Source organism: Dipodomys merriami, unplaced genomic scaffold (assembly GCF_024711535.1).
Source record: "Dipodomys merriami isolate MVZ:Mamm:240054 unplaced genomic scaffold, mDipMer1.0.p SCAF_106, whole genome shotgun sequence".
NCBI classification, from domain to species: Eukaryota; Metazoa; Chordata; class Mammalia; order Rodentia; family Heteromyidae; genus Dipodomys; species Dipodomys merriami.
This window is the reverse complement of record NW_027202338.1, coordinates 2,308,932-2,329,939: the sequence shown is the minus strand read 5'-3', so window position 1 is coordinate 2,329,939 and position 21,008 is coordinate 2,308,932. Positions and strand designations below refer to the sequence as shown.

General features: G+C 55.1%; 1 protein-coding gene across 2 annotated transcripts in view; it reads right to left on the bottom strand.

Moving 5' to 3' along the window:
- Positions 1 to 247: 247 nt before the first annotated feature.
- LOC138813324 (multiple epidermal growth factor-like domains protein 8) overlaps positions 248 to 21,008 on the bottom strand; it is a 40,573-nt gene continuing 19,812 nt past the window's right edge. Inside the window, exons 22-41 of one of the 2 annotated variants that reach the window (XM_070001737.1) lie at positions 20,673 to 20,922; positions 19,902 to 20,034; positions 18,029 to 18,276; positions 17,830 to 17,940; positions 17,546 to 17,664; positions 16,473 to 16,680; positions 15,814 to 15,994; positions 15,252 to 15,415; positions 14,016 to 14,160; positions 12,178 to 12,409; positions 10,626 to 10,749; positions 10,237 to 10,450; positions 9,642 to 9,856; positions 7,100 to 7,307; positions 6,821 to 6,980; positions 6,149 to 6,341; positions 5,564 to 5,734; positions 5,307 to 5,437; positions 4,675 to 4,807; positions 248 to 2,840 (exon numbers count right to left, since the gene is read on the bottom strand). In XM_070001737.1, the coding sequence (XP_069857838.1) occupies positions 1,575 to 2,840; positions 4,675 to 4,807; positions 5,307 to 5,437; positions 5,564 to 5,734; positions 6,149 to 6,341; positions 6,821 to 6,980; positions 7,100 to 7,307; positions 9,642 to 9,856; positions 10,237 to 10,450; positions 10,626 to 10,749; positions 12,178 to 12,409; positions 14,016 to 14,160; positions 15,252 to 15,415; positions 15,814 to 15,994; positions 16,473 to 16,680; positions 17,546 to 17,664; positions 17,830 to 17,940; positions 18,029 to 18,276; positions 19,902 to 20,034; positions 20,673 to 20,922 (4,606 nt within the window). In that variant the 3' untranslated portion in view covers positions 248 to 1,574. The remainder of the gene's footprint in view (positions 2,841 to 4,674; positions 4,808 to 5,306; positions 5,438 to 5,563; positions 5,735 to 6,148; positions 6,342 to 6,820; positions 6,981 to 7,099; positions 7,308 to 9,641; positions 9,857 to 10,236; positions 10,451 to 10,625; positions 10,750 to 12,177; positions 12,410 to 14,015; positions 14,161 to 15,251; positions 15,416 to 15,813; positions 15,995 to 16,472; positions 16,681 to 17,545; positions 17,665 to 17,829; positions 17,941 to 18,028; positions 18,277 to 19,901; positions 20,035 to 20,672; positions 20,923 to 21,008) is intronic. The other variant, XM_070001746.1, reaches the window with a different exon arrangement.

Sequence of the window (21,008 nt, the reverse complement as noted above, 5' to 3'; positions counted from 1 at the left end):
AAAGTTTCCACGGCATTGGTTAAGCCACAGCCTAAAACCCGGGCCTCTGACCTTCCACGCCCATGCTCTCTACACTCAGGGTGAGCCTCTTGCATTCACTTGCAACTGTAGAAGCAAGATCTGAGGATATGGTGTGGTTTGGAGGTAGCACAAGGACAGGTGGCATTCACCATTACCAGCATTCAGACGCTGGTTCAGAGCCCATCCCTTCCTCTCCCACATGGAGACCAACGCAGTTCCAACCGAGTCTTCCCCACACTTTTATTTGTTGCTTCAGCCACTCCCAGTTCCTCAAGTGTGGCCCACAGCTGCCCTGGACATGCACATACTGTGGGGATAGGGGCTTAGCTGGGGCCTCAAGTAAGAGGAAATGCAGGGCCCAGCCCTCAAGAGCAAAACCAAGCAGCTGGGAGGAGGAAGTTCTGGGAAAGCAAAAGCCTCCACTTCAGGAAGGTGGCTAGGATTGAGGTCAGTCCTCGGAGCAGAGCAGCTCACAAGTCCAAGTTTGGATGGGTAGGGTGAGCCCTAGGAGAGCCCCAAAGTCTCAAAAGAGCATTGGAAGGGAGCTGTGGGGTGATGACCCCACCATGTCTCTCTACTGCCCCCCCCAGACATTTCAGCAGATTTTGTGCCTCTCTCAATAGGCTCAGCTCTAGATTCACAGGGGACCCCTGGTCCCCAGATCTGAACTCTATCCCTCCAGCCCAGGAAACATCCAGCCATCCGACCTCTTCCCAGCCACTGCCTTCTCCAGCACTGCCAATCCCCTGCACTCAGTCGGTGGTTTGCAGGAAAACCACTGGATTTGACTGCACAGCTGCCTCAAGGCCTCCTCGGATCAACACTGGACCGCGCCTTCCTCACCAGCCCCATCTTGAACCGCAGTCAACTGGATGTGTCACCGCATCCTGGATGTGCCCTGCACCTCCCTGACAGCACACCGCCCTCAGGCCCTTCTATTTTTCACCCTGCATCTGATCCTGAGCCCCCTCACCCAGTCCACCACCGTCTCTCAGCCCCACCGCCCCTCCTCTCCCTTTAGCACATCCTCCTCACCACTGCAGAATGGCTCACAGCTCTCCCACAGAACCCTCATGCACCTTCCTGCTGCCCTCAGCATAGACCCAAGCACCTCATCTGGTGCCCACCTCCAGACAAAGGCCCCCACGGTATCTTCTACCTGGAACTATGAAGCTCTTCCCGTGGCCATGACCAGTTCCCTTGGCCTTCTCGGTCTAGCTTCTCTGAAAGCCCCGCTTCACCCCACAGTCCCTCTACCCCACCTACCCCCATCACACTTCTCTCTGACACACCGCGTGGGTACATGTGCATGCACCATGGGGACATGTGGATTGTCTCCCTTCCCAGGGCCTTAAGTCCCTTGAGATCTGCAAACCTCCTGCTTTGCTCTGGGCCTGCAACAGTGCCTGGCATTCAGTAGCTGCTCAATAAATAGTCGCCAAATGCACAGCACAGGGGGACAAGAGGGAGGAGGGATGGTGGTTTCAGAGTATCCAGGGGCCCCACTCCAGGCCAGAGTGGTCCTCCCCCCACCAAGGGGACCCCTTGGTGGGTCAGAGAGACATGCTGGTGAGGTTGTCTTGATTCAACAGTCCCTTTCGGCCCGCACCCGCCCCGTGCCCGCTGCCCGCTGCCCCCCCACTGCCCCCACAGTACTCATGCAGCCTGTGTCGCAGGGTGACGAGGGCCGAGCCCAGGCAGGCACCATTGGGCGCGTGGGGCCCTCCGGGCAGCTGGAGCAGCAGAGTGGCCACCCCGGCCATGCCATCCTCCGTGGGCTCCAGGGTGATGGGCCCCGCTCGTAAGCCAGCAGTGGTGGCAGGGATGGCTGAGGGGTAGCACCCCCCGCCCATGGGTCCCCAAGGGCCCCCCGCCCCTGTCAGTAAGAGGGGTGCCAGGAAAGGCTCCGAACGGCGGAAGGCAGGCGGTGGGAGTCCGGTGGGCTTCCAGGCAGGGGCCGTGGGGTCTGGTGGGAAGCAGACGGTGACCTTGGCGAAGGGGCGGCTAGCCATCTTGGTCATCTCCTGCAGATGCCGGCGCTGCTCCTGTCGCTGGTCCAGGGCCTGCTTGGCTTTCCACAGGAGCACGCACAGGGAGAGGAAGAGGAAGAAGCAGGAGAAGAAGACGGAGAAGAAGACAAATAGGTCGATGTGGGCCTGGTCTTGCCGGAAGAAGAGGAGGCCCTGTGAGTCGGCTGAGCCGTTGGCGCCAGGCCCACTGGGGTCTCCCACACCCAGCAGCAGCAGGTAGAAGCGGCTGGACTTGAGGGCGTGGTGTTCATGCGGGTAGGTGATCACCAGCCGGTCCCGCACGCCACGCACCACCAGCACGGCCGCTGGTTCCGTCACTGTCACGTAGGTGATCAGACCTCTTGGCCACACTTCCCGCACTCGTGGCTCGGCGGGGATGCTGGGCCCATTCCCAGCCCCCTGTCCCCCGGAGTCCCCCGCAGCGGCCCGGGGTCCCCCATCAGCAGGAGGTGGGGGTGGGGGTGGAGGGAGGGGCGGCTGGATGTGCACGGTGTGGATGCCCGTGTCGGGGGCCACGCGGACCACAAAGGTGTCATAGGACGTGGAGACATAGAGGTCCACGGCCCCGAAGGTTACGTCCAGGGTCAGGCGGATATCCACATTGGTGAACTTGGGCTGCACCCCAAAGAGGACAGTGCGGCCGGGGCCCAGGGCCCGGCGCTTGGGCTCATGGAAGCAGTTGGTTTGGGAGGTGGGGTCGAGGCAGCACTCCTGCTCCACGGAGATGAGGCGGTAGCACTGTTGGCCGCCTAGCGGGCTCCCGTGGAAAGATTCTCGGCACTTGGCACACTGTGGGCAGGACAGGGACGGAGAGGCCATCAGGTGGAGCTCGGCCCAGGGCTGTTTCCCCCAAAAGGGACTGACCCATACCCTCGATCTGATGCTAAGTGGTCAATACCCTGAGCCCCAACTGGCCATGCCCTTGTGCCACGGGTCCCGGATGTCCCTGCCCATGCAGACACTGGCTCCCTGCTGCAGACGGGCACCCTGGGGCACAGCAGGAAAGTGCGCTACTGGATTCTGGCTCAACCTCCTCACAAGTGCTATGATGATTTGAAGAGGGAGAAACTGCTACTTGAGCGCAGCTGGGTTTGGAGGCGTGGCTCACTTGGTAGAGCACCAGCCTATGAGCAAAAGTGTCAGGAACCGAGTTTAAGTACTGATCTTATACCACCCCAAAAATGAACTTTACAACTTGTGGGTGGGGATATGAGGGAAAAACTTGAGAGAGAGCACCGGGCACTGGTGACTCACGCCTGTCATCCTAGCTACTGAGGAGGCTGAGATCTGAGGATCACAGTTCAAAGCCAGCCTGGGCAAGGAAAGTCCATCTCCAATAAACCACTAGAAAACTGGAAGTGGCGCTGTGGCTCAAATGGTAAAGTGCTCACCTTGAGCTGAAGAGCACAGAGACAGCGCCCAAGCCCAGAGTTCAAGCCTCATGACCGACAAAAAAAAAAAAAAAAAAAAATTGAGAGAGCAAGAAAAGGGTGACACTGTCCAAAAAAAAAAATGTACTATGGGGGCTGGGAAGGTGGCTCAGTGGTAGAGTGCTTGCCTTGCATGCATGAGGCCCTGGGTTTGACTCCTCAGCACCACATAAGCAGAAAAAGCCGGAAGTGGCGCTGTGGCTTAAGTGGTAGAGAGCTAGCCTTGAGCTGAAGAGCTGAGGGACAGCGCCCAGGCCCAGAGTTCAGGCCCCACAACAGACAAAAAAAAAAAAAAAAAGAAAAGAAAAAGAAATGTACTATGGCCAGGTGCTGGTGGCTCACGCCTGTCATCCTAGCTACTCAGGAGGCTGAGATCTGAGTATAGTGGTTCAAAACCAGCCTGGGCAGGAAAGTCTATGCATGAGATTCTTTTCTCCAATGAACCATCAGAAAACTGAAAGTGGAGCTATGGCTCCAAGTGTTAGAGCACTAACCTTGAGGGAAAAGGCTCAGGGCTCAGGGACTGAGTTCAAAGCTCAATGAATAACAAAATAAAAAATTTTTAAAAAATTACCTGACTTATGTAACTTCTGCACATCGCCTTTATTTATTTATTTATTTATTCATTTATGTCGGTTATGGGGTTTGAACTCTGGGTCTATGCACTGTCCCTCAGCTCTTCAGCTCCAGGCAAGTGCTCTACCACTTGAGCCACAGCACCACTTCCAGTTTTCTGGTGATTATGTGGAGATACAAGTCTCACAGACTTTCCTGCCCAGGCTGGCTTTGAATGGTGATCCTTAGATTTCAGCCTCCTGAATAGCTAGGATTTATAGGTGAGAGCCACGGGCACCCAGCGTGGACATTACCTTTATAGTAACAATTGTTTTTGTTTCTGTTTTTGTCGGTCATGGGGCTTGAACTCTGGGCCTGGGTGCTGTCCCTCAGCTCTTCAGCTCAAGGCTGCCACCCTATCACTTGAGCCACAGTGCCACTTCCAGTTTTCTGGTGGGTTTTATAATAATTGTTTTTTTTTAACAACTAAAATAAAACAAGTCTATTTATTAAGCTGAAATAAACCCCAAATCACAAATTCAGAACCAAACTATTAGTCGTGCCCAGGCCTGCCCACTGCATGCCAGCTCTGGCCCTCTGGGCACATGGCCTCTCAGAACTCACTTCCCCAGGCGCACCTGATACTTGTAGCAGTCTCGGCGGTCACTGGGGGAACTGCCCTGGCAAGTGCCCGTCTCTGTGTTGTTCTGACACGGGCAACCTGTCCCATCCTGCTCGTTACAGGTGTCTGCGTGGCCATTACACTGGCATCTGAGGACGGAAAGAAAACGGGTGTGGAACCCGTGTGACCTCTGAGGCTCACAGAGGCCAAGCTATTGCCTAAGGCCACAGCCACTAGAGGGCAATCTGGGTGGGAATCCAGCTTGGAAGAACTCCAGTGTCCCCTGAATGCTGGAAGGGCAGGGGTGGAGGCTGGCTCCACCAGGCTGCTCTGTAGCCTGCATTTCAACTCTAGTCTGAGGGCCAGGGTCCCGCTTAGCCCTACCCCTGCCTTAGCCTGGGGTTCCCTGGGGATTTCACCCACTTCTGACTGTGAGCAGGGGTTTGGGGTCAGGTCTGGCACCCAGGATTTTTTTTTTAATTTTATTTTATTGTAAAGATGCTGTACAGAGGGGTTACAGTTACATGAGTAAGTAATGAGTACATGTCTTGTCAAGCATTGTTACCCCTCCCCTATGTTTTTCTCCTATATCCCTCCCCCTCCCAGGGTTATTGTTATGAAGAAGGGCGAGGGTCTGCTCCTTCTCACTTGGTGCACTTCCCATCCAGGAGGAAGTAGCCGTGGAGGCAGCTCTCGCATTTGTCCCCATAGCTGTTATTCTGGCAGTTCACACACACGGCTTCGTCTTCACTCGGCCCCTCAGTCACCCAGTTTTCAATCTGACCAAGGAAGGAACAGGACGCTTGCAGGAAGGCCTGAACCCAGCCCTCCTCCCTCAGACCCAGGAGTCCAGGCTCCAGCCCTCCTCCCTCAGACTCAGTGTCTAGGGCCCCAGGCTCTTTCACCTCCTCTGGATCCAGTGAGTACTTCTCTGGCTCCCTCCTGGCCATTTCCAGCTCCTTCCTGGAGACGCAGACGTGACTGTTGCCGCGACAGAAGGCATGGCAGGGCCGGCAGGTGCCACCTCCCAGGGCTGACCCCACAAACAGTGGGAGACACTGCTCACAGTGGCTGCCCTGGGAACCCAGGATAGAGTGGTCAGAAGGGCTGAGGACGCACGGGATGAAGGACATACAGGGCTGGTACTTGGTCATTCTAGGCCTGTGATCTAGCCTCGCTTTACCTGCTCATTTCCAGCCCTAAGTTCTAAGCTCAGAAGCCCTTCCTCCACTTCACGCCCTCCCTGCTCCACTGCCCATTCTGTTCACCACCAGTGTCCCGATGTCCCACACGTCCCTGGCACAGGGGTTCCCCTGTCCTTGGCTTCTCAGGGCTCAGAATGAGATTCAAGATGTCTGAGCATGAGGGCTGTGCTATGTGGGTGAGGCCCTGGGTTCCACACACATACAAATAAATAAACATGGTCTTGACACAGGCTGACGGCAAGCCAGGGCAGGTCTGGGGTCATGGCCCAGGCCCCAGGCACCCACCTTGGTGTGGTTGCGGCAGAGCAGACAGTGGTCGCGGGCCCCCACGCCGGCACACTCGCTGTGGCGATTGCAGTGACACTCTGTGGAGCAGTTGCGGCCCACAAAGCCAAAGTGACAGCGACAGTGGTCAGGCTCCACGCATGAGCCGTTCACACAGCCCTGGGCACACACTGGGCGGCACAGGCCGGTCACACTGGGGGTGAGGGGGAAGAGAGGTAAGGGGCAGGTAGCCCAATTTCACCCACTGCCCTACCCTCCTTTCAAGCGCTGCCCACCCCAGTACCCCAGTAGATCTCCCTGGCTCCAAGGCTCCATTTTTCTCTTCCCTTGGGGGGTGCAGCCCACCACTACCTCCCCGGAAGCTGGTCTACCATCCTTCCTCTTCTCAGGTCCCTATGGAACTCATGGCTTGCTGGTCTCCCTCACCACCCTGACCACTCCATAACTTAACCACACCACAAAGGCCACAGCCCTCCAATTTCTTGGATCAATTCCCCCCACTCCGTGATTCAAATTCTCTTCCTCCCATAAAGCAATGCGCTCAGATTCTCCTCCTCCCATCAGGCAATGCACTCAAGACTCCGCTCCTCCCATCAGGCAATGTGCTGGGCCTAGTCCATCAAGGTACACTGTCCCCACCCTACCGCCCAGCCCCAGGGGCTGCAGGCTCACTTGTCCATGGTATAGCCCGTCTTGCAGCTGCACTCATAGCCGTGGGGCTGGTCGTGGCAATTCTGGGTCTCATTGCAGTCGTGGTGCCCGTTTGCACACTCGTTTTCAGGGGGACAGGACAGGAAGGCCCAGGCCGCCCCAGGCCGTCCACATGTCAGCCCTGGTCCCAGAGATAGATTCATTGGGGGCCTGCACCCTCACTTCCTGTGGACCACACCTAGGCACTACTACCCCCAGCACCCCCCTTTCCCTGATGCTTGGCTCCCCAGCCCTTCTCACCATCACGGGGGCCGCTGAGTCCGCCCTCCATGCAGCGGCCGCCCCCATCCTGGCCCCCCCAGGCGCACCAGCCACAGTGGGGGCGCCGCAGGCACAGGGCACACTGGGTAGCCTGAGCACAGCCCAGGGAGCAGCTCTCAGGTCCCCGCAGCAGCCGCCCACAGCCTCCGGCCATACATCTTAGGGGTAGGTAGGAGGGGCTCAGACACTGTCCAGGAGGGGAAAGGGGGCAGGGGAAGAGAGGTAGAGAAGGAAGGTCAAATACAAGTATGGATCTCCCCACAGCACCCAAGGCCCCCATTCCTTGGCCCCAGCCAGCTCTCTCTCATGTCTTTCTCATTAGATATCAGGACCAGTCTGGCGAGGGAGGTCCTGCAGTGGGAAGACCCAGCAAACTTGAGCTGGAGGGGGGACACTTGGATGAGTAGACAAATTGCAGAGGAAGAATAGAGGGTCAAAATAAAAAAAGCCAGGCACTGGTGGCTCACACCTGTAATCCTAGCTACTCAGGTGGCTGGGATCTGAGGATTGCGGTTCAAAGCTAGCTCAGGCAGGAAAGTCTGTGAGACTTTTATCTCCAATAAACCATCAGAAAACCAGAAGTGGTACTGTGGCTTGAGCTGAAGAGCTGAGGGACAGCACCCAGGCCCCGAGTTCAAGCCCCATGACGGACCACCTCCCCCTCCCGAAAAAAAAAAAGTTTGACAGTAGTGGAACAAAGAAGGGAGGTGATGGCAACTGATTATAAATGTCTGTGGGCCACAAGCTTTATTAGTCATCATAACTCAAAAAACAAAACAACCCCCCCCAAAATCAAAGGGTTAGGCAGAGAGCAGATAAACCTCATATTCCAAAGATGCAGGCTGCAGCTCCAGTCCCAGAGGCCTGGCTCTGCTTTCTGCCCACGTCCCCATCGTACCACCTACTGGTGATGTGACTTTCTTTTCCCTTCCCAGCTTGTTCCTTTCAGCTAGTGGTATGCAGTGGCCCAGATGGATACTGAAGAGAGGCAGAAGCACCATTAAGACCCACAGCCTCTTAGAATAAACATGAAGCTAAAGCTGGCTGTTGGGAAAAAGGCTTCTCTCACCCCAGTTGAGGGGCTGAAGGGTCATGGGTGAGGGGTGGGGCATCAGTCCACAGCTACTACTTAACATGCTGAAACCCAGAGCGCATGCACAATGAGGCTTAGATCCTTGGGAAGGAACCACAGGGTGTCTAAGTGTTTTATTTACTGCTTGGACTTCAGTGAAGGATAAGAAGGGAAGAGATTCATCTGGGCTGGCTGCCTAAAAGCAGTCTGAAATCCTGAAATAGAAACCCTGATTGCTATGGCCGGAGCTCAGAGCCCACCGAGGGCTGGGCTGGCTATGAGCAGAGCTTTGCTCCACTGCCAGGTGCCCACTCTCTGCCAACCAGCCCGACGCGCCCATGTCTCGGGCATTCAATAAATTCTCTGTGCGCTTCTTCCCCTGCCCCCCTTGGATTTGTTGTTGTTTGCAGGACAGGCTCTTACTATGTAGCCCAGGCTGCCTTGAACTCTTGATTCTTCCTTCCCTAATACTGAAATTATAGGCAAACACCACCCTACCCAGTAGTTTCTTTAAAAAAAAAAAAATCTCTGCTAGGCAGGGCTTCCAGATCTAAATTTAGTGCACTCACTGACAGATGGCAGGGCAGTCTGGGAGAGGCAGAGAAACCTGAATCACTCACTAGTCCTGAGTGGCACTTTCGGCTGTGACCTGCTGAAGTGGCCAAGTGTGACAATGTCCCACATCACAAACCTGAGAGCTTGTTAGACAACAAAGCCTAGCAAGTGCTCAGTGAAAAGTTGGTGAAAGGGAGAGAAAGAAGGGAGGGAAGAAAGGAGGGAGGGAGAGAGGATGGAAGGAAGGAAGGAAGGAAGGAAGGAAGGTAGGGTAGGAGGGAAGGAAGGAGGGAAGGAGGGAAGGAAGCAGGCTAGGGAGGAGAGTACTCAGTTGCTTGAGGCCAGCACTATGACAAAGAACAATGCTAGGGCGACTAGCCAACATGTCACTCCTAGCCAACATGTCACTCCCGGGCGGGCCTTCTATTCTAGATGCTTGTACTCCACCTTCCTGGGCTGGAACATGCCAGAAGCAATGCTGGCTTCTTTTCTCTAAAAATGGAAGTCCTAATGGCAAGTGTCCCATTTTCTCTGCGCAGCCGGCTACCAGGAGAGGGACTCGATAGACACGTCTTTGGAAGGGACACTAGAAACCAACAGGACGTTCTAGGCAGTCAGGTGTCCAACTGTCACGGTCACGTGGTGCCTGCTCAGGCTGCACACCTTACTGGTCACTTCTGCAACCGTGACACAAAGGTGTCCTGGCCTTCCCGTCCTATCTCTGCTTGTAGCGCCCCCTCCCCCCCAGGGCGTGTCTCACTGAACTGAGGCTGGAAACCTGACATAAGTGCTGGCTTGCTCTGAGTGGGAGCTGACCAGTGACCTTGCATGGGGTGGAGGGGAGGAAGGTGAGGGTCCGCTGGGGCTGGCCCCAGGGTGGGGGTGGGGAGGTACCTGTTGGAGACTGCTGCTCCAGACACAGTGCTGCCAGCCGCCGTCAGCACCCTTGGAGTCCAGGCAGGAGGTGCAGTTGGGGAGGAGGTGACAGGGAGTGGGACAGGGCAGTGGGGGTGAGGACTCCACTGGCATCGGGGACACGTTGAGCAGGGAGTGACTGAAGCACGTCCAGTCATAGGTGGGCTGCACGGAGAGGATGCGGCGGGTCTCTCCTGGGATGAGGGACACAGGAGTTAGTGTTCAGCTCCTCTCTCAGCTCTTCCTCCTTCAGACCCAGGAGTCTAGTACCTCTTCCTTTAGACCCAGGGGGCCAAGCCTAGCCCCCTTCTTCAGACCCAAGGATCTAGGCCCTAGCCCTCCTCCCTCAGATCTAGGAGTTTAGCCCCTTCCCTCAGACCCAGGGGTGCAGGCCCAGCCTTCTTCCTTAGACCCAAGGGTCTGGGCTCCAGCCCTCCTCCCTCAAATCTAGTTAGCTCCTCCCTCAGACACAGGAGTTCAGGCCCCAGACTCCTTCATCCCATTCAGTAGTCCAGGTCCTGGCCTCCTCCCTCAGACCAAGCTCCACTCCCAGGAACCAAGCCCACGGCCTTACCGGTCCTCTTGAACTGCCGCGTCCACATGCACTTGCCCTCGCGCGTGCACTGCTCGCAGTCGGCCGCCCCGCACGCAGCCTCGGAGCAGTTCCCCGCCCAGAAGACCTCTCGCTGGTTGATCCGACAGTCGTTCTCCGATGTGCAGGACCCATTGCGGCCGATGCAGGCGCCTTCGGGGCAGTTGGTGCACCACTTACAGCGGGGTGCAGATGCCTGGTGGGGAAAGATGGGCTCAGTGGGATATGTAGGGGGCCCCCAGCACCTCCTATTCCCACTCAATCATGGCTGGGATGTTCTGTGGCTCCTGACACCCGAGGAATACACACTAGTACATACCGCCAGCCCTTCCCACCCAAGGGTCCTCACCATCCCCACCCTGGCCATTCACCTCTCCATCTCCAGGCTGCAGGGTCCGGGGATGGCGGGCCAGGCACTCGCTGCAGGTCCGGAGCCGTCGACATTCCTCAGGGGAGCGAGGCATTGGGGAGCAAGGTGGCCCTCCACAGCCCAGCCTGGAGGACACAAGGCCGGCCTTGGTCACCCCTCAGAAATGGGTAGCCCCAGCCAGGATCCGATGGCTCACACCTGTCATCCTAGCTACTCAGAAGGCTGAGATCTAAGGACCACAGTTCAAAGCCAGCCCGGGAAAGAAAGCCTGTGAGACTCTTATCTTCAACAAACCACCGGAAAACTGGAAGTGGTGCTGTGGCTCAAGTGGTAGAGAGCTCACCTTGAGCTGAAGAGCTCAGGGTCAGTGCCCAGGCCCAGAGTTCAAGCCCCCACCCCCCACCAACAAAAAGAAATGGGTAGCCCCCACATCTTCCTGCTACCTGGACTACAGCCATCAGTAAATACCCACACTGCCCTCCCCTGCCCCATTAGTCACTAAGTCCTCTATCTCCTGAGTTCCTCTCCAACCATCCCTTCCTCCTCACCCCTGTCCAACTCAGGGCCCTTCCTCTCATCCCCCACCAGCACCTGGATCTGCCCCTGCCCACGCTCTGCCACTCCATCCCCCCACAACCGCTCCAGATCTGCCCTGCCTCCTGCAGCTCAAACTTTGTGTGCTTCCCATTACCCACAGTGATCCTTGAAGGCCCACATTCCATAATTCTCTGGATTTTAGGAGAGCCGTGGGTCCTCCTGTAACACACAGGCCTGGGGGGGAGGGGGCTAGGGAGCACCCCAGAACAAATTAACAGCCTACTGTAGACGTGACAGCATGTTTCATGGACAGACAAAGCCATCAAACTACTTTATATCAAGATCATCAAACAGCCTGGCACTTAGGAGGCTAAAATCTAAGGATCAGGGTTGAAAGCCAGATAGAGCAAGAAATCTGTGAGACTTATCTCCAATAAATCACCAGAAAACCAGCAGTGGCACTGTGGCTCAAAGTGATAGAGCACTAGCCTTGAGTGAAAGAACTCAGGGACAGAGCCTAGGCCCTGAGTTCAAGCCCCACAGCCAACAACAAGAAGAAAAAAATCATCAAGCAGAGTGCACAAGTCAGATGCTGTCAACAGGAATCTCTTAGCTTCTGGGGTGTTTGGATTCCCAAAAACCTAGGTAAGAGACCATGGAGCTGGGCAGAACACAGTAGCCTGGCCAGTCCCTGAACACCTCCGAGCTGACCTGTCCTCCCTTCCAGTTTTGCGACCCCCTATCCCCAGTACAGACTGTCTCTCATACAGCCGCACACTTTTATCTTGTAGGCCCAAGTTCTGCTGCTTATTTGGGGCCCAGCTGGGATCCAGCTGCTCTAGATTGGGAACCTAGTCCACAGGCAGGGGTCCTCACCAGAGCCGGCTCCCAGCTGTCCTTGCTTGTGATGGCTCACCACCTTCCCATAGTGAGCCCGTGCCTCTCTCCATGCCTGGCCTAGCACACAACTCAAGGGGTGGCACCACCCTGTGATGGGCTGTGATCGCTATGGTTACCTGTGGGCCTGGTCTCCAGACAGGCAGGCCCCATGGCACCAGGTGCAGGCCTCAGACTGATTACAGGCTTCCAGCGAGGGGAGCAGGCGGCAGGGGTCAGGGGGCAGGGTCAGTGCCAGCAGGCGACCCAGGGCTACCCCCCCAAAGCCTCCAGAGATATACAGGCGATTGCCCACAGCAGCCACGGCATGGGCCACAGACTCCTCCATTGGGGATCCCACAGATGCTGGGCCTGAGGAAACATGGGCAGAAGAGAAGTCGGTCAGGACAGAAACCCAGAGAGGACAGAGACAGAGTCAATGGAGGATAGAGGTAGGTGTGGAAAAGCAAGGAGGAGACAGGCAAGGACAAATGGACAGGAGATGTACATAGACATCGAAGAAGGAGGAACTGGGCTTCAGTGGCTCATGCCTATAATTCTAGTATTCAGGAGGCTGAGATCTAAGAATTGTGGTTGAGGGCTGGGAAGGTGGCTCAGTGGTAGAGTGCTTGCCTTGCATGCATGAGGCCCTGGGTTTGATTCCTGAGCACCACGTAAGCAGAAAAATCCAGAAGTGGTGCTGTGGCTCAAGTGCTAGAACACTAGCCTTGAGCCTTGAGCTGAGGGACAGTGCCCAGGCCAAGCGACAAAAAAAAAAAAGAATTGTGGTTGAAATCCAGCCCAGATAGAAAAGTCCATGAAAGGGCTGGGAAGGTGGCTCAGTGGTAGAGCACTTGCCTTGCATGCCAGAGGCCCTGGGTTTGATTCCTCAGCACCACATAAGCAAAAAAGAAAAAAGCCGGAAGTGGTGCTGTGGCTCAAGGGGTAGAGGGCTAGCCTTGAGCTGAAGAGCTGAGGGACAGCGCCCAGGCCCAGAGTTCAAGCCCCATGACCGGACCAAAAGAAAGAAAGAAAGAAAGAAAGAAAAGTCCATGAAAACTTTATCTCCAATTAACCACTAAAAAACCAGAAGCAGAGCTGTGGCTCAAAGTGGTAGAGCGCTGGCCTTGAGCAAAAAAGAGCTCAGGGAGCAAGGCACCAGTGACTCACACCTATAACCCTAGTTACTCAGTAGGCTGAGATCTGAGGATCAGTTTGAAGCCAGCCTGGGCAGAAAAGTCTCCCAAGACTTTTTTTGTCAGTCATGGGGCTTGAACTCTGGACCTGGGTGCTGTCCCTGAGCTCTTCAGCTCAAGGCTAGCACTCTACCACTTCAGCCACAGTGCCACTTCTGGTTTCTGGTGATTAATTGGCTGAGTGCTGCAAGGGCATTCAACAAAAGGAGCGTGACATCAGTGGGCTGATGAGGCATTGGAAATCTTTTGGCAGCTCCATGGAGGATTTGCTCCACTTCTGACACCAGCCACCTACTATCTGCCATGAAGAGTCTATCAGTCTCTACCAGAGCAGATGTCTGATGCTGAGCAGTCACAGTGTGAGAATCATGGGGTGAGCTTCACTTGCAAGACATTTCCTGCCTGGGCTGGCTTTGAACCATGAGCCTCAGGTCTCAACCTCCTGAGTAGAGAGGATTACAGGCATGAACCACCAGCATCTGCCCCAAGACTCTTATCTCCAATGACCCACTCAAAAACCAGAAGTGACGCTGTGGCTCAAGTGGTAGAGCACTAGCCTTGAGCACAAAGAGGCTCAGGGACTGTGCTCAGGCCAGAGTTCAAGCCCCACAATCAAAAAAGAGAAAGAGAGAGAGAGAGAAATCGAAGATGACCTTTCGTAGGCTTGAGACACTAGGCAGGGATGGGGCCTTTGTTGGGCAGTCTGAGGAGACCTGCCAATTTTCCTGGGGGTTCTCAGGACAGAGACAAGGCTCCTCCTGGAGAACATGGTGGGGACTCACGCGTGAGATCAGGTAGAAGCCAGGCATTGCAGTTGACCTGGTAGAGCAGAACATCGCTGCTGAACTCATCGGGGTCCGAGCGCCCCCCAAGAACTACCATGGTGTCCCCCAGCAGGGCGGCAGCATGGAAAAGCCGAGGGCGGGGCTGTTGGGAAGACAGAAGTGGGAATGGTCTGTCAGAACTGCCCCCTGCATTGTTCCGTGTGCCCTTTCCCCAGCACATCTGCCACCCCTGGATTTCCCTTTCTATTCACCACCAGCTCACCTCTTCCTTAAGTTCCCCCTCACCCACTTCCTCCAGGAAATTCTCTGGACCTACAAAGCCATCTCCCTTCTCTGGGGGATGGTCCTGCTGCTCCCTGTGAACATGGCCCAGAGCCCTCAAACAAAAACCCACATTTCTCAGTACTTTAAGCAGGCTGAGGGCAAGGGGCTCCCTCAGGCATGGCCCTCTGGGGCTGGGAATGTGGCTTAGTGGTAGAGTGCCTGCCTAGCATGCATGAAGCCTTGGGTTCCATCCCTCAGTACCACATAAACAGAAAAGGCCAGAAGTGGTGCTGTGGCTCAAGTGGTAGAGTGCTAGTCTTGAGAAATAGCAGTTCAGGGACAGTGCCCTGGCCCTGAGTGCAGGCCCCAGGACTGGCAAAAAAAAAATTGTCCTTCCCTGCAGAAAGCTCCCTGTCCCCCATACCAGCATCTTGGCCTTGTGAGGTAGGAAGCACAAGGAGCCTCAGCCTTATGATTTTTTGTTGGCGGTCACAGGGCTTGAACTCAGGGCCTGGGCACTGCTGTCTCTAAGCTTCTTTTGCCCAAGGCTAGTGCTCTACCACTTGAGCCACAGCTCCACTAGGCTTTTTTCATACTTTAGTGGAAATAGAGTCTCACAGACTTTTCCTGCCAGGGTTGGCTTCAAACCGTGATCCTCAGATCTCAGTCTCCTGAGTAGATAGGATTACAGGTGTGAGCCACTGGCCCCTGGCTCAGCCCTACCTTTTACAGATCGAGATCCAGGAAGGGGCCAGGGATATGTGGAGAGTGAGTGCAAAGGTATAGCAAAACCTGGGCCTCTTATCTCCTGATGGAGGAAACTCTCCTCCAAATCAGAGCTGGATAAAGCAAGTGTCTGGGATGTCACAGTTCAGACTGGGAAGTAAGGGAGGCAGTAATAAGGGGTTTGGGGTGTCCTTTGGGCACAGGGAAAGAAGAGTATGTGGCTCCTGCCCCAGGTTTCCTGACCTTTGCCCCCTGAGATGGGGCCAGCAGGCTCCAGGTTCGGTCAGGGCAGTGCAGAGAGTAGAGCTCTGGGGAGGGGGCTGCCAACTCCACGTGAAAACGGAAGCCCCCAAACACGTACAGGGAGTCAGTGGCCTCGTGGTAGACTGCCGAATGACCGTAGAGTCCTGGAGGGGAAAGGATGATCAGAAACAGCTTGAATTTACCACTCCATGCCCAGCCTCCTGGACTCCTCCCCTCCCCAGTGGCCACACCCCTCCCTTGAAAGTGTAGATGATCACTGGACACCAGGAAAAGGAAGAAAACAAACAGTTGGGATGCTCTAACAGGCACAGAGGTGGGAGACAAGATGGCAGGATGTCTGGGGGGTTGGGATCTGGAGGAGTGGTGATCTGTCTTTCAGCCTGGGGAAGAGGGGAACAGGCCATCATGGAGTGTGGAGGGGGCCAGGGAGGGGGGCACCCGCAGAGGAGCTGAAAATATTCCCAGAGCTGGTTCCCAGGGAATCTGAATGGCAGTGAACAGAGCCTGTTTGAAGCCCTGGGCAGCTTGCTCCCAGCCCCACCTGTAGGGGGCGTCCCACTCTGGGCTCCAGACACCCAGGTGCCAGTTGCCAGCTGGTACTCAAACAACTGCTGGTTGAAGCCATTTTCAGGGGAGTAGCCGCCCACCAGGAGCAGAGACAGGCCTCGGCGGGCAGTGAGGCTGTGACCAGCGACTGCCGGCAATTCCACAGTCTGCGGGGCCTGCAGGAGGGAGGGCCAAGGTCACCCAGAGGTCGAAGGTGGGGATCATCTTGTAGGCAGAGGCAAGACTGAGATCCCTAGGACTGGTGAGACCACAGCCCACCAGGGCCCTGCCAGCTGGGCGCACAGGCTCTAGTTGGTTCTGCGGCTTTCAGGCAGCCTCTGCGGTGCCTTTAGGTAGGCCTTGCTCTTCTGCCCTCACTATGCAGCTGGGTGGGCTCTGTCCAGCCTGGCCAGCCACAGCGCCCCAGGCTCTGGGCCAGGATTGGCTCGAGACTAAAAACAGGCACCTAGGTCAACCAATCAAATTAAATTGTGCGATCATCTCTTGTCTGTCTGTCTGTCTCTTTCCTCTGAACCCAACCCATCATGCAGGCGGGCATGGCTTCTGCTGGCAGCAAAGATGGCATGGTGCTACTCTGGTCATCCTGGCTTAGCGTGGCATGGGGGCTGTGACTGGGGTTGTACAGAGGCTCACCTTCTCCTGCCGCCACTGGAGGGTGGTGAGGTTCAGGACCCAGAAGTCACGGGTGACACCACCTGCCGTGAGCCCTCCCAGCAGGTACATGGCCCCACGACCCGCAGACACGTAGGCTGCTGCATGGAAGGAACGGGGAGATGGGCCTGGACCCCCATCCTCAGCTCCCGCCAGCATCTGTGTCCATCGCCGCTCACTCACAGAATACCTGGGGCCAAGGTGGGAAAAAAGAAAAAAAGAATCAAGCTGGGTGCCGGTGGCTCATGCCTGTCATCCTAGCTACTCAGGAGGCTGAGATCTGAGGATCATGGTTCAAAGCCAGCCCAGGCAGGAAAAGTTGGTGAGACTCTTATCTCCAATAAACCACTCAGAAAATCATGGGTGGTGCTGTGGCTCAAGTGGTAGAGCGCTTGCCTTGAGCTGAAGAGCTGAAGGACAGTGCCAGGCCCAGAGTTCAAGCCCCAGGACTGACAAAAAAAAAAAAAAAAAGAAAGAAAGAAAGAAAGAAAAAAAGAAAAAAGAAAAAAAAAAAAGAATCAGTAGTCAGGCACCAGTGGCTCATGCCTGTAATCCTAGCTACCCAGGAGGCTGAGATCTAATGATTGTGGTTCAAAGTCAGCCTGGGCAGGAAAGTCCATGAGACTCTTACCTCCAATGAAACACCAGAAAACCAGAAGTGAAGCTGTGGGTCAAATTGGCAGAGCACTACCCTTGAACAAAAGAGCTGAGGGACAGCACCCAGACCTAGAGTTCAAGACCCACGACTAACAAAAAAAAAAAAAAAAAAAAAAAAAAAGCATCAATCTCTGTCATTGTCCAGTCATCCAGGATCCTGAAAAGGGACCCTCCCTGATAGATGTCCCAGCATCCCTTGGGGCCAGTTCCTGTGACAATCATCTCTAGCCCCTGGGGCAGCACTATCCAGAGGACCCCAGTGCCCGTGTCCACTGCTAAGCCTCTTACAGCAGTGTCTCAACAACCTTTGGGATGTCCCCCACCTTAAAGGCTTAGCTTGTGCACTCCCCCAGGTGACTTTTGAGGTAAGCTTCCCTTGCTCAGGTATCCTGCCTTACCTGTACAGGTTTCCCAGCAGACCCTGGGGCAGCCCCAGGCCTCCGAACATCCACAAGGTACCTTCAGGTCCTGCTACCATCGTGTGTCCCAGACGGTGCAGAAAGCGGCTAGCTGTGTCCTAAGGTCATGAGTCAGGGACCAGGGTCAGGAAGGTCAGGGGGCCAGGGATCAGGAAGGTCAGGACAAAGACAAACCTAGGTTGAGGGTCTCAGGGATGGTCCTAGGAGTAGAGATGAATAGGGGAATGACCCATGAGACAGAGCCAGCTGGACCCCCAACTCACAGCTGAGAGGCGGCTGTCCATGACAGTCTCCCAAACCAGCTGCCCACCATCCAGCTTTGTGGCACAGTCGGGTCCTCCGAAGCCCTCAGCACAGATGCACACGCCCAGGCTCTGAGGACAGTGGAAAAGGGGCTCAGCAGGGGGGGCTCCAGTCACTACTCCTTCCCCTACAACCCTAGTTGGCCCTGTCCCCCCATACCTGGTTACAAATCCCAGCCCCGGTGTGGGCATTGCAGTTCTCAGGACACAGAGCCATGCGACAATGGGGACCAGCCCAGCCCTGGGGACATCGGCAGAGCCCAGCACCTGCAGCCCCATCCTGGGGTACACACTCCTGGGGGACCGGGCAGCTCCCAGGACCCCCTGAGCCGCAGCGGGCAGAGCCCACAGAGGCATTGAAACCCCAGGATGAGGAGCCATTGGCTTCCCAGTGCAGGACGAGTAGCCCTGTGGAGAAAGAGGGTAGAGACAAAAACCAAGCTTAGCCAGGAAGGGCCGCTGGGCCATCACCATTTATGATCATGGTCAGGATGTGTAGCACATTCTCCCCACCCTGGACCAACCCACCAAGCTCCATCCATTTTACACCCTGCCAATCGCAGGATGGGGTTGCTGCTTCGTGGTACAGCACATGTCTATTATGTAAAAAGCCATGGGTTCAATCCCCAGAAAATGAAAAATAAAAATAAGCCAGGCACTAGAGGCTTACTATCACCCTATGACCCTAGCTATTCAGGAAGCTGAGATCTAAGGATCAAGGTTCAAAGTCAGCCTAGGCAGGGAAGTCCATGAGACTCTTATCTCCAATGAACCACCAGAAAACCAGAAATGGAGCTGGGTCTGAAAGTGGTAGGAGCGCTAGCCTTGAGCAAAAGAGCTCAGGGACAGTGCCCAGGCCCCGAAATCAAGCACCACCAACAAAAGCCTAAATCTCTCTCATTCACCCACTGCTTACCACCTTCTTGAATGCTGTCCAAGCCAGCACCCCACCTCACCCAGACACCAGAGTAATCTCCCACACTCTCATAGATAGACCACATTTTGCCCATGTAATTCTTTTTTTTTGCCAGTCCTGGGGCTTGAACTCAGGGCCTGGGGACTGTCCCTGAGCTTTTTTGCTCAAGGCTAGTGCTTTACCATTTGAGCCACTTCTGGCTCTTTCTCCTTATATGGTACTGAGGAATCAAACCCAGGGCTTCATGCAAGCTAGGCAAGCACTCTACCATTAAGCCACACTCCCAGCTCTGCCCATATAATTCTTACAAGCATAAACCTGACCCCATCCCATAGAAGCAACAAGCCTCCCACAGCTCTTATGTAATTAATTACATGATGTGTTGTGATACATAAAATACGCCTCAATAAAGTTTTTTGTTTTTTATTTTTGTAGGTTATGGGTCCTGAACTCTCAACCTGGGTGCTGACCTGAGCTCTTCAGCTCAAGGCTAGTGCTCTACCATTTGAGCCACAGTGCCACTTTCAGTTTTTGAGTGGTTAATGGGAGATAAGAGCTTCATGGGGACTTTTCTGCCCAGGCTGGCTTTGAACCATGATCCTCAGATCTTAGCCTCCTGAGTAGCTAGGATTATAGGTGTGTGCCACCAGTGCCTGGCTAGTAGATGTGTTTTATATACCATCCTTAAAGACTGCTCTTTTTTCCCCCCAGAACTAGGTGTAAGCCACCAGCACATGGCTGGCACTGTGCTTTAATACTTAAGTCACATCCCCAAACCTTTTTAGCCTCCTGAATAGTTAGGATTATAGATGTGAGCCACCAAACCCAGCTAAAATATTTTTTCAGGCTCCCACAGACACCCAAGGAAGCTCCATGGCCTCCTACTCTCCCTTGTACCCCGTGGACCACTGAGGCCCAAAACAGAAGAGTCCTATCAGCCAGACAAGGAACTGTGTCTGTCCCTGGACTAGAACCTGAATCCTAGCCCAGTGAGGTGACAAGCACAGGAACAAAGGATTTGCAGCCCTAACAAGGGTTAGAGGTGTGGCTTAGTGGTAGAACACTTGGCCCAGTATGTAAGAGGCTCTGGGTTCCATTCCACCCCCAGCCACCTTACCAGACAGAGCCTGCACAGTGAGAGGCCTGTCCCGCCGCTGGCCACAGAAGGCAGCAATGAGGCTACGGTCTGACTGGACAACACCCGTATCCAGGAAGCGTGGGAATCCATCAAAAGCCAGGACATAGCTCAGCTGAGGATGCAGAGTAAAGAGTTAGGGGATCAGCAGGACAAGAAAGAAGGGAACTGTGGTAGGAGAGCTTCAGGAGAAGAGGACAGAGCTGGGCACAATACAAGTCTATAATCAAGATACTTAGGAGGCTGAAGCAGGAGGATCATGAGCAAAGACTGGACTATGTCTGATAGAGAGAAAGAGATGACAGATAGATAGATAGATAGATAGATAGATAGATAGATAGATAGATAGATAGATAGATAGGGAAAAGAGCTGTTTGAACAGCCAGGACAAACAATCCAGCTATGTCTTAGAGGTCATTCCTCTCATTTCTATGTTCTAAGCAGACAAGACTAATCAATCAGACACTCTTGCACTGATCTCTTTTTCAATACACAGCTTCTAGCAGGCACTACCAATTGACACAAGGTGTGAAACTGCAGTATTCTTGGTCTGGAGAAGGGAGACGGGAGTTCAGGAACCAGGAAGAGAACCAGGAAAGAGCCAGACCTGTGGACTTAGGGACAAAGGGCTGGATATTCTTTAGAACAGAGTTTGGGATATGGAAACAAGGGGTCAGGGCCTGACTGGGAACCTAGACTGGGTTGGAGACATGGTCCTAGTTTTTTGCTGCACTCTAGCCTTCCAGTGCTTACCGTGCAGGGGGTGCTGCTATCCGGGGAGAAGGTGAGGGTGAGTGGTGGACAAAGGGTCCCAGGGGCGCAGGGCTGCAGCTCCTCGGTGGCTGAGACGACCCACACACAGTAGGAAAGACCCGGCCCAGCTCTTGCTGCCCCACCTCCTGGAGGCAGCAGCCCCCCAAACCGGCGGGAGCCCAGAGCCACTGAGGACACGTTGGTGAGAAGGGCACGCCCCCCACACTCTCGGAAGCAGGAGCCACCAGCCCTGTGGGGATGGAGGAGAGCCAGCATCAGACCAGTCCTGACCTGCTTCACGCCATGGTAGCCCTGAGCCCACCCAGGCCAGCTCTG